Consider the following 12,485-nt stretch of genomic DNA (forward strand, 5'->3'; position numbering starts at 1 on the left):
TCGATGGTATTCTAACTATTTATTTGTCTTTATAAACATGTGTTGCCAAAGCCAATCAGCGTTTAGATTCATTGACTACATGAAGGGCAACAGAAATTGTCTGTCCAACCTCCATTCAACAAACAAGTATTTTAAAAATAGTTCCCTTCTCCTCTTTCTGACTGACCCGACGAAGCTTGACTTTGTACTTTATACTTTCACTCCTGTTGATTGCAAATAAACCACTAGAGCTTTTTCTTTTTTGTTCTTTTTTGTTCTGTTTTTTTTTAGCTCATTCAGCTGAGGTAGGTCAGAGCGAGTCTCGACAGGTGAAGGGACGTTTCTCGGGGATCTAATAGGCCAAGAAAACGAGCACTGAAAAGGAGGTCGTTCACCGGGATTACTGAGAAATTTGCTTCTGTTCCCAGAGGCAGATATATAACATCCATCAGAGCATGATAGACAATGATTAAAGAAGGGTTCTGATACTGAGGCGGGGCTAAAGAGTTTAGGAAACAGCAAAGCTTAAATACCTTAAAGATTGCATTAAATAGAACTTGCAACAAGAGGTGTTTAAACACAGCGGTTATCTGCTTTAGTACGTTTGTTGTTACTACATAATTGTATTTATTTATTAATTTAATAAGAAACATAATTATGGTATTTTTTATCCATTAGCTACTGAACCTGGATGTTTTGCTATTCACCGAGCAAAGTGTCTAAAGTTGAAGGCTAAAGGGTCATTAGAAAGTTTGTAGGTTCATAAATGAATGTCATTTTATAATACTCTATTTCATCGCGACAGATAATAAGAGAATTTAACCAGGACGTCTCTTGTAGAAAAGTCAATGATACATAACATGAGTGAGACAAACGTGACCACGACCATAGAAACTATTCAGCACTCAATCACTGACCACGTGTGTGTAGTTGTGTGTGTGTGTTTTTCTGTAGGTCTACCTCGAGGGTCGTGATGTTAGCCTGGTTTTGCTCGCCCAGTGAGCCGGCCTGTCTGGTCTTTCCCTGGGCAGTGTGGAGGAGATCCTGGGCCTCCTGGAGCTTCCCCTCGTGGTCTGACAGCTTCTCTTTTATCTGGGGAAACAGATGGAGAGGTGTTTGTTAAACATCAATAATTGAAGACAACAGAGAAAAGTGTAGAAGTTATATTTACCTCTGCTTTCAGGTCTTCTGTGGACTGATGGGGGTCTCCAAATAATCTCTTCACTTTCTGATACAACTCCTCTGCTAATCTGGAAGGAGAAAAACAGTGGTGTTTAGAATATTTACATTCATTTGTAGTCAGGGTGTCACTTATGGTTTACAGAAGTGGGAGTGTGGAGTTAATTTATGTCAATGCAAAAGAGAAGAGGAGAGTTATTGTGATTCAGGACAGAGCCAGTGAAGACAATAATCACTCCATATGACTCAATGTTTCTTCTATTGACCCCTCAGGCTAAGTCGGATGAAGCTGCGGCAGTGTAAACCGTTTCAAATATGGTCACACTAATGCGAGCTTGTTTGCATGTGACAGGGTGGGCGGGAGCAGCAGCAGCGTGTGCTGATGTACGCTGCAGCACACTGATAGAGAAAACAGCAACAGATACAAATGAAACGGAGAGGGAGTCTCCACACAGCAGAACAGAGAAGTATCACTTTGTGTTTCTCATGAAGACATGAGGCAAAGAATGTTCACAACATCCAGCATGCATCCACTGTAATACAAAACAATCTAATACACTACAGACTAGGGGCGGCTGTGGCTCAGTTGGTAGAGTCGGTCGTCTCTCAAGGTCGAGGAGTTCGATCCCCAGCCACATGTCCGCTGTGTCGTTGGGCAAGACACTTCACCCTGAATTGCTCCCTCTGCTTCGTTGGCGGCGAATGAATGTGTATGAATGGGATTAGTTACTTCTGATGGTCACTTCACATAGCAGCCTCTACCATCAGTGTGTGAATGTGTAGGTGTGACCTGCGGTGTTAAAACGCTTTAGAGTAGTCAGAAGACAAGAAAAGCACTATACAAGCTCAAGTCTATTTACCATTTACTAGGCCAAGCTCTGTTCATCTCCATATGTCAGAGCATATATCTTCCATATACGCACCAAAGCCCAAACATACCAATGCTCCCCTTATCTAGAGCTATGTGATCATTTTTTTTCTCCCCGACTCGATTATGGTAACTCACTCCAGTGCCGTAACAAAAATCTCTCTCTCGCCTCTCATTAGTTCAGAATGCAGCTGCCCGGCTTCTTACATCACATCAGCCTGATTTGAGCTTCCCTACACTGGCTTCCCGTTAGTTTATCAACTGCTGGTCGTTGCAAAGCTGACGCTTAAAACTAAAGAGGAAGCTTTTGCCGTCAGGAACCACCTGCCTGAGGAGTTATGGCTCGCAGAATCAGGGACATCATCTCACTCACTTCCTCAAACACACTTTAATCGACTAGCTCTTACGTCTTAAGGCCTTTTTATATTCCTTTTTACCTTTCAGCCTGTCTTATTTCTTTTAACTCTTCTAATTGCTTTATTTCCCGAACATCTTCAATCTCTTCATTGCTCATTCTCACTTTGGAAGTATTTAAAACAGTTTAATAATAACCATATGTTCACCACGGCTCCCCTTAATGAGCCTTATTTATTTATTTATTTTACCTTCAGTAATAATGAAGACAACAAGGAGCCAGTGTCCTCCAGCTGACTTCACTCAGAGGACAGTTTCACACAGTTTTGAGGATAAATGTAAGGGAATGATTGGATTGGATGAAACTTTAATGAACCCTTTGGGGAAAAGCACAAAGACAACAAAGTGTAACCAGGTAAAGATAACGGGGAGGTGTGTTTAACCATTGCCTATATGATAATTATAAAATGAAGTTGAATAGAGATCGAGTGAATGAAGCATGTTTGCAAACTTCCAGACAATGCAGAGAAAAGACACTTCATGGGGAGAATATGAAATTGTTGACAGTGCCAGCTTTGTTCATTTTGCTTTGACATTAGTTGATGCTTGTGTTTTTCTCCGTTTCTCTGCTTGAAATCTCCCCTCAGGGTTCAGTCAAATAATCAGCCGCAAACTGACAGACGAGTCATTCGGTGGCAGCAGCCGCAATTTCTCTTTGTCTTTCCTATTCTCAGACTCTCTCTCTCTCTCTCCCCCTCTACAACTCCCCGTCCATCTGTCAGTGTTCTCCTCTCCCTCTGTGACTCTCACTCCACGTCCTTTGTACGCCTCGCTCTGTTTCTACCCCTACAGCCATGCTTTTAATTAACTCATCGACCTCGTCAACATTTACTGCTGAAAGAGACACAGCGAGAGAGAGAGAGAGACCGAGAGAGAGAGCGAGGAAGAGAGAGAGAGAGAGAGAGAGAGAGAAAGAGGGGAAGAAGGGAAGGATGAAGAGAGTTGATTGCAAATTCCATCAAATGCCTTAACAGAGAAAATAAAAGTGAGAGTGAAACACTTTGTTGAAAAATAAGCAGAAAGTCACAGCTTTAGGAAATGTGGCAACAAGATGTCTGCTCAATGTTAGGTATTTACTCTTGCTGTCTCAGGTGTTGACATAAAAACAAAAGAAACCAAAGAAAGACGTCCCATAGTTCTTCAATCACAGCTAACAATTTTTTTAAACTATGTGTGGTTGTTCACAAGACAGGCATTAATTCAGCTATATTAAATCTTGCGTGATTTATATTTACTCAAAAGTTACAAGGATGCTTATGGTCCGTTTAAACATCTGTAACATCTGTAGTCTTCCTCAATTTGATCTAAGCTACATGTGAGGTAGAAAAAGGATTATTTCTCAAAACAGATTTTTCTCCTTCTTTTTAAAGATGTATTTTGGGACTTTTTGTGCATTTATTGTAGAGATAGGATAGTGGGTAGAGTAGGAAATCAGGGAGAGAGAGAGAGAGAGAGAGAGAGTGGGGAATGACATGCGGGAAAGGAGCCACAGGTCGGATTCAAACCTGGGCCGTCTGCTTGGAGGACTAAACCCTCCATACATGGAACAACTACGCTTCTGTTGCCCTCACTTCAACAGATTTAAAAAAAACTATCATAATATAATAAATAAAAACAATGCAAGGGTGATGGTTTATCCATATAACAACTTCAGCGTCAGCTTACTTCCTTACTTTTAACTCTTTCATGGTTTGAAAAATTGCAGCCCTTTGTTGCATGAATGCAAAGTAAAACATGTTAGTATCCCACAAAGTGTGAGATGTTTACTGTGCTGCTGCCCCTCTTGGCCAGGATTTTTTTTATACATTTTTAATACAAATAAATCCAATGTAATAAATTGTATAAAAGATAATAACAAGACGATGTTGGAAAAAGTGGTTTCCGTATGATAGCTGTTTTGATGGTTTCATATTGACACACCCTCACAGTTAAAGGATTAACAGTAAATACTATACAGGTGAGATTCTTTTTTAAAGTTATCTTTGTATATGGATTCATTGTAGAGATTTTTTTTTGTGCATATTTCAGTTAAGTTTTCCTTCCTCCTTGATTCTGCGAGTTCACAACCAAAGAGTCTTGAATCTTGAAAACCCCCCCGACCGATAAAAAAGCAACGACCTGAAAAAGCAGGACAGAATCCCAGCAGGGACGAAGGCAAACAAAAATGATTAAAACACATAGCAACGAGTAGATGGACTATATGGTTCTAAACACCCAACAATGGGAGGGATTGATTTTCTGGTCAATAGTTCAGCGAGGCTCCAAAAGGAAACACAAAAAGTACTCATCGGACAAAAAGAACAAAGTAAAAACTCTAATCACTAATACAATAAAAAAAGTAAACAAAGATGCTCAGTTTTTTCTTTTCCTCTCCAAATGTTATTCTTGGCTGATTTTCACTCTATTCATGAAGAAATTTACACCTATACTCCGCTCATCATGTGTGTTCATGCCCAGAGATGTGTGTGCATGTGAACTCCATTGTGTGCCTGAAACAAAGACTGTTCTGTTTGCAAAGTTTCTGAAATTCTGTGTTGTTTTGGTGTGTGGGAGAAGATGCATGACCCATGTGTGTAAGTGCGGTGTAAGAATGTGTGTGTGTGTGTGTGTGTGTGTGTGTGTGTGTGTGTGTGTGTGTTTGTGTTTGTGTGTGAGTGTGTCCGTACTCCATCTCCTCCTCGGCGATGCTCTTCTTTCCTCCCAGCTGTCGTTTTCTCATCTCGGCGAGCATGGCCTGGATCTCCTCCTTCATCTCCTTCAGGCTTTTGTCTGGAGTCCCATCCCTGCGTGAGAGAGTCTGGTTCAGCTCGGCAGCCTTCAGCTGGAGGTCTGGACACACAGATGAGCAGAGAGAACGCTATGAGACCACTAGTGATGGACAGATTGTGTTCATGTTGTTGCATTCATACGAGCGCTGAAAGAAATTTAAAAAAAACAACTCCAGTTTCATGTACACCACAAGTGTATATGGAAATTATTATTAACAAAGTTCATGAGGAGAATTTGTTAACAGAGAAAACTATGTAAAGTACAGCACAGTGTCTTCAAGTGTCTTTGATATATTTTTATTCTAATTTGAATTCCCACGTTTGAAGATCAAACCTGCATTATACAACTTTTGGCAACTTGTGATAGTAGCTTTATCTTTTCTTTGGGGTGAGTGCATAATGGGTTCAAGTTGTTTTTTTCAGTAAGATTCTCCAAACAGGATTAAAGACAGGGGATAGTTTTTTTTTTATCATACAGTAGCTTACAGGACCAAAACAACTGGCTAAAAGAGGCTAAAGGGCTGCATTGAGCTTCATAGTTGACACATTTCCATGGCTTCATCGCTACAACACACTGCTTTTACATTACATAGGTATCTGATTCATTGGTAAAATAATCATGCTGACAATGCAATTTCTAACATGTTCAAACTAAGCAGGTTGTATATTAACCATTTCCTCCTCATCTTAGATAACTGTACAGATTTGCACTCGCTTGCTTGTTGGTGATGGACACAAAGTACAAGTGAAGCTGATGAGACTGTAATTACGTTTGCAGCTATTGGCCTGTAAAGCAATATATATCTAACAAGGTACAATTTTTGTATGATGATGGCAGGGGTCGCAAAAATGCATTTTTGCACAAAATTAACGGACATGAATAATTTCAGAAGCTGATTCAGAACCACAAATGTCAACCAAAAATCAGGTCATCTCCAAAGTCAGCATGATGCATCCTATAGGTGCCATGGATGTCCGTTCCAAATTTCATGGCAATCCATCAAAAAGTTGTCGTTGTGTATTGCTAGTAGTCGCATTACTCATCACTATTCAGCTAGGCAACCCTTTAACTACTATGCTACAGTAAATAGTCAGTCAGGACAGAAGAAGTGGCTCAACTGACTAAATACAAACAATGATTCTTCAGTTGGGTCTTCAAGACAACATTCAGTTCATTGGGCGTCATTATCTCAGTCCGTTGGGACTTGGGAGGGCTGCTGGTTCGAGTCCTGGTATGGACCAAAATGTGGTCTGATTGCTGGAAAGGTGCCAGTTCATTTCCCCAGCACTGCTGAGATGTCCTTGAGTGCTCTTTCTGACATCTCACCTGTCAGGAAGGGAGGGGGAGTGGGACGCAGGTGCCGACCCAGGGGCGTCTCAAAGTTATCCCAGAAGGATACTTTTGATACTCTGGGATACTGGCAATGGAAATCTAATACACACTAAGTTCTTTGTTGGTGTTTATATACACACACAGACAACTAGAGAAAACGCCGGGAGAACCTTTCACTACATCTGAAGATAAGAATGATGAGTCACCACAGAGCACTGACTCAGAGTATATAAAAGCACACACACACACACACCTGACTGAGGTGAGATACTCTCACCACTCTCACTGAGCAGAAAGAGTGAGTGCCCTCACACACTCTCCATTATTGCATGTCCACAGGATCCTGTTTGTGCAGGTTTGTATTTCGGCCCAGGAATCAGAGAGTAAAAAAAACACATTTCCCCTCAGGGGTTAACAGAGTATGTCTTCTTCTTCTTCAAACAGACTTTAACATGGAAAGTACCAGTTAGATGGAGCAGATACACTTATATGGTCCTATACTTTAAGTATACAATACGTGAAAAAATAACTGATTAGGTCGTAACCACCACAAAAAAACTTACATGGAAATACAGAGTTTTTTTTTACAGTGAGGAATACCCAAGGAAAACACACAGGGTGTAGCAAAGTGTTAATTATGTACAAAGTTATGCTAACAGTGAACCGACAGCATGAAGCTGCGCTGTGGGCTTTACTTCCTGTCTCGGCTTCATGGCTCAAATAGAAATAAAAATCACTACATTTGATCTTTACTCATATAAATACAGAGACATGCTGAGATTCAGACAGACACACACACACACACACACACACACACACACACACACACACACATACACACACACTCTCACACATGTATATGTATAAACACAGAGTGGTTTGAAGCATTTAAAGCCAGTGATTTTGGCAGACTTCATGTTTGCCCTGCTTTTATCAAATTAAAGGCAGCAAAATCTCAAACCAATCAATGATGAAACTGCACTAAAACACTCCAGGGCTCATTTGAATAATACTCAAACTGCTAAATGAGGAGCCTGTGTGTGAGTCTGTGTGTGTGCGCGCGCGAGTGTGTGCGTGTGTGTGCGTGTGAAAGAGCAAAACAGAAGAGGTTAAAAGAGTGAGTTGTGCATATCCGTAATGTGCAGCAAGCTGTTAGTGTGTGTGTTCCCCTCTCATTTGAAATGTAAACGTGATATGATTAAAGAAAGTTAAAAGTTAAATTGCGTGTGTGTGTTTTTAGGTGTGTGGGTGGTCGTGTGTGTGTGTGCGTGTGTGTGTGTGTGTGGTTTTTGAACTGCAGCATTTCCTCTTATTTGAAATGTAAACATGATGTGATTAGAGCCAAGACAGAACCAAAGCCATCATGCTAATGAACAGCTGTACTCCGTGTGTGTGTGTGTGTGTGAGTGTGTGTGTGAGTGTGTGTGCATTCTGCATTTGCATTTGTGCATGTTTGTATGTTTGTGTGTGTGTGTGTGTGTGTGTGTGTGTGTGTGTGTGTGTGCATTCTGCATTTGCATTTGTGCATGTTTGTGTGTGTGTGTGTTTCACAGCCATATAATTACATAGTGGGATTTAAAAGCCAATTAAACACTTAAAACGTGGATGGAATCATATTATGGTTTCTAGTAAACACAAGCACACACTGGGAAAGTGCGTACTGTATTTTCTTGCCTCATTATGTGTGTGTGTGTGCGTGTGCGTGTGTGCGTGTGCACAGTTGAGTGAAGGTGTGCACATCTGCTTTCGTGATTGTGTGTGTGGTGTTTATGTGTGTGCGTTTGTGATAGCCACTAATTAAGTCTCTAATTGCTACTCTCAATCATCCAGTGAGCCACAACACACTCGTTTCCTCACTCGCGGAAACACACACAGGCACACAAACACATGCACATAATCACACTGTGATTAGGCAGAGGGCCAGAGAGCTACGAGCTACAACAAGGAGAGGACCGTTTGATCACAGCCAGTCACAGCAAGTTCGGTTGGTAACTTTCTTTTCATCCCACCAGCCATACAAACTTCATAAATGGAATCAGAATAAATTATTCTTTCAACTGCAGAGTTTTAAATAGAGCACATATATATACTTTTTTAAACATCAGTGTGGGATAGAGAGAGTTCTACGTTAAATCAGACTTTTTAAATTCAATCTGGATTCCACTAGAAAAAAAGTCCAACGTGTCTTTAAAGTTGTAAAGAGACCTAAAGATAATTGAATTCTTTACAGACAAGATTCCACATAAAGGGACTATCCAGGGCTGTTCAAGAGAAGGATGTGTGCCTTTATTAGGTCGTGGCGAGGAAGAGCTCAACCAACCAGCCACGCTACCAGCGGTCAGAGTGACCTGCACACTCGTACTCCTGGCCTAACAAGATGAAAAGAGAGCTAAAAAAGAAGTGCCAAGCCCTTGTTCACTCGCAAAAATAAGGACACTGGTGGTGAAGAATCGCTGCACAAAACCCTCCTCAGACTCCGGTGATATCCTCTCTGGTGGTCGAGCATGTCTAAGTGACTGACGTGTGGCAGGAGAAAAACACATTACAGGCTGGTCAAACAAGCATTCATTCAGGTTCTCTGGGAGAAGATACTGCTGCTCTACTGGCAAAAAGATACAACAACAACAACTACTTACACATGCATAGACCTCTGTATGAAGCCTCATCTGGACCTCCACACAAAGTTCAGACAGTGTAACGAAAAGTTTTACACCAAAAAGAACAAAATACGTAGCTGAAGGAAAACCTAAAAACTAGGGCTGGGCAACGATTAAAAGTTTTAATCGCGTTAATCGCATGAGTTCCTGTGATTAATCGCGATTAATCGCATTGTTATACGCAAAATCCAATAATGTATTAAAAAGTAGTGTATAGCGCACTTTTATTGTAAATGTACTTCTCTACTTAAACAATGTAATCAAAGCAAATAAATACAAAACTAAAGCTTATTGCAGTTGCAGTCTGGACGCAGAGTGTGTGTGGGTCTCCTCTCTGACTGCAGCTGGGTCTGCTGCGGGAGGCTAACTGACAGCCTGTGAGTGCTTTTGGAAGGGGGAGGGGCCCACGGCAGCACCCGCTCTGCTCCAATAACACCAGAAAAAGTCGCTAGATTTGTCGCTAGTAGCTGTTGACAAAAAAAGTCGCCAAGGGGGTTTGGAAAGTCGCCAGATTTAGCGAGAAAGTCGCCAAGTTGGCAACACTGTTTCCTCTTTCCTGTGAGCGCCGCGGCAGACATGCGCAGCAGTAAGCAACATACGAGGCTCGCTCACGATGGAATTTTACAAAATAAAAGCCAGTGAGCAACAGACTTTTACAATAAGAAAATAAATAATAAAAACTGCGTTAATGCGAGATAAAATAATTGTCGGCAATAATTAATTAATGAGTGCCCAGCCCTACTAAAAACCTAAACATGAAGACTGATATCTAATTTCTATGGTTAGGAAGTGATGAATTACTTTATTTGCCATTATTTATTCTGATATTTAGTGATGAACACTCCCAAGACAAATAACCCAATAGGATAAAAACTGCTACCTTACTTCATCTTATCCTTTTTTCCATTAGTGATGTATTATTTGATGTAAATAAGGGCTTCATACTAAAAAAGCCAGAGAACAACATCCTAACTGCACTTCATCATCTTTTAGCTCATTGTGTTGGTTTTACTAGGATTACCGTCTGGATCTGTTTAGCACGCTTTCAAAATGCAGAGGGACTTAATATTATTTCTGACAATTTGCACAACAATGACGGCAATTACACAAGCTCCTGTGGAGAACTTTTGGTTTGGCGCCCGCTAACTGGACAGAGCAGTTTATTTTATCTCTTTGTCGATCCTGTCCCGTGCATGCAAACGTAGAACTTTCAGACAAAAAAAAAAATCCTCCTGCTTTCTATTAACACTCATTCACAACACTGCAGTAGATGTAAAAATATTTGTCTAGAAATTGTCACAAAAGGCTGATTCGACTGCCTGCTCTAAATCAGTGATTCTCAACTGGTGGGTCAGGACCCAACAGTGGGTCGCAGAGCCATTTTCAGTGGTTCGAGAATGTGTGCCTGGAAGAAAAATGCTGTCAAACAGTATATGAAGCGCTTTTTTTAAACAAGTTTGTGTCATTCAGTTCCTTTGTTCTATCACGCTTTGTAACGCCTGAAGTCCAAACTGCACAATATTTATTAAAATAAATCTGATTGATTGAAAGATATTATAAATTTTCTATAAATAAATCTTTTGCTTATGTTGTTCATAAAGAGACATAAATAATAATGTTAGTCTGTTTCATGTCTAGCCAAAAAGTCCTCACAGGAGCTTTAGAAAGCAAGTATTAAGGAGTAAAAAAAAAGGCTCATTTTAACGTCAGGAGTGGTGGAAGATGAAATAGAGCTAAAATCCGACTTTCCTACTTCCTACTCTATTAAACCGCTGCAGCAAATTCTATCACGTGCATGCTAAAATCAAGTGTCTACCTCTACCTGACAAATGTGCACACATCATTTAACTTGTGCAGCCTCTCTGTTGGCACCCCATTATCTTAGTGGGTGACTCTTTATCACTGTGGTTAGTGATGCTGCAGCCTGCTGGATCCCTCTTTATTGTTCAGGCAACACTTTGCACCAGCAGCTGGCACCGAGTGCGACAGCTGGCCGTCGGCCCATCAGCCATTGTGTTCAAGCTAAGATTTCCATTCGTCAGCTAACAAGGAAGCTGAAAGATCTTTTGGGTTGTCTCACTTTGAAGATGTCTCTTCTTGAGCGGTGGTGGAATAAACGTCTTTTGTTGTATTTTAGGAAGTTACGCTGAATCTAGTCTTCAAAGTAATGCCACTTTTCTTGTTGCTATATATTTCTACATTTAATTGCTTTTTAAAAATTATTTTCAGTCTGCATAATTTTTTATTTTATCAGATTCTTTTTTCATGTTTTCCTACTCTTAAATCATTTCTTTCCTCTCTAAGGAAATAACCCATATTTCCCACTGGGATGCCTTACATTCAATACTAAAATCTAATATAATACAATGCACTGCAATGACGCTTGAAACTAGTGAGACAGCAGATAGACCATTCCTGAAGGCAGGATATGGTTGCGGTTAATGTAGGAGAGGTGGTGTTTGTTTCTGCTACCTTTAGCGCCCAGCAGCGTGTCCCTGATGAATTGTTCCAGGTCTTCCGCCCGTTTATGAATCCTGTCAGCATCATCCTCCACCTGCTCTCCGTCAGCCGACACCTTAGTGGCCTGCGCACACACAAACAAACACACACATTATAAAATAATAAACAGGTGTAGAATAAGTGGAAATATTGAGTTTTTTTGTGTGTAACAAAGGAAGAGAGAAGACGGATGAGGTCTTAAGAGGAGATGTAAAAGAATGGCAGGCAATGATGCATACACAAGCAATCAAAATAACTAAGTGTGTGCGTGTAGTTCAGTCATTCTGCCTTCTTGTTTACATGTGCACTTACACCCCCCCCCCCCCCGACATACACAAACACGGAGATTGATGAATTATTGACATAAAAACAAAACAACCTCACACACAGACACAGAGGACCAGGAAGGCTAGAGATGGATGCATCCTTGACAGACGTGAAAACACTTCTACACACTTACTACACTCAATGTAGCGCGCACACACACACACACACACACACACACACACACACACACAGAAAAAGAAGGAGTGGGTAATTATTGTTATGACTTGACAGGACCATGCTATCATTTCAGCTGCTGTGTGTGAGTGAGTGTGTGTGTGGGTGATAGCATCGCTGTCAACAAATGTCAAGGCCCCGGTTCTCTAAAAGGCTGTAGCTTGACAGTATGAATGTGTGTGTTGTGTTTTTTTTTTTTCTCTCTCTCCACTTGGCACTTGTAGATTCTCTCTCCTCTCCAAGAAGTGTTTTTTTTTTCTACTTCAAGTCAGAGTTGTGACTCCCAA

The 12,485-nt window shown here is 40.8% G+C and overlaps 1 protein-coding gene across 8 annotated transcripts in view; it reads right to left on the reverse strand.

The window, feature by feature from the left end:
- Positions 1–12,485, reverse strand: part of lama2 (laminin, alpha 2) — a 209,785-nt gene that overhangs the window by 44,118 nt on the left and 153,182 nt on the right. For all 8 annotated transcript variants that reach the window (XM_061051767.1, XM_061051769.1, XM_061051773.1 and 5 more), the window contains 4 exons: positions 11,671–11,782; positions 5,107–5,269; positions 1,151–1,229; positions 940–1,071 (listed from right to left, as the gene is read on the reverse strand). In XM_061051767.1, the coding sequence (XP_060907750.1) occupies positions 940–1,071; positions 1,151–1,229; positions 5,107–5,269; positions 11,671–11,782 (486 nt within the window). The remainder of the gene's footprint in view (positions 1–939; positions 1,072–1,150; positions 1,230–5,106; positions 5,270–11,670; positions 11,783–12,485) is intronic.

The sequence above is a fragment of the Labrus mixtus genome, chromosome 12, assembly GCF_963584025.1.
Source record: "Labrus mixtus chromosome 12, fLabMix1.1, whole genome shotgun sequence".
Lineage (NCBI taxonomy): Eukaryota > Metazoa > Chordata > Actinopteri > Labriformes > Labridae > Labrus > Labrus mixtus.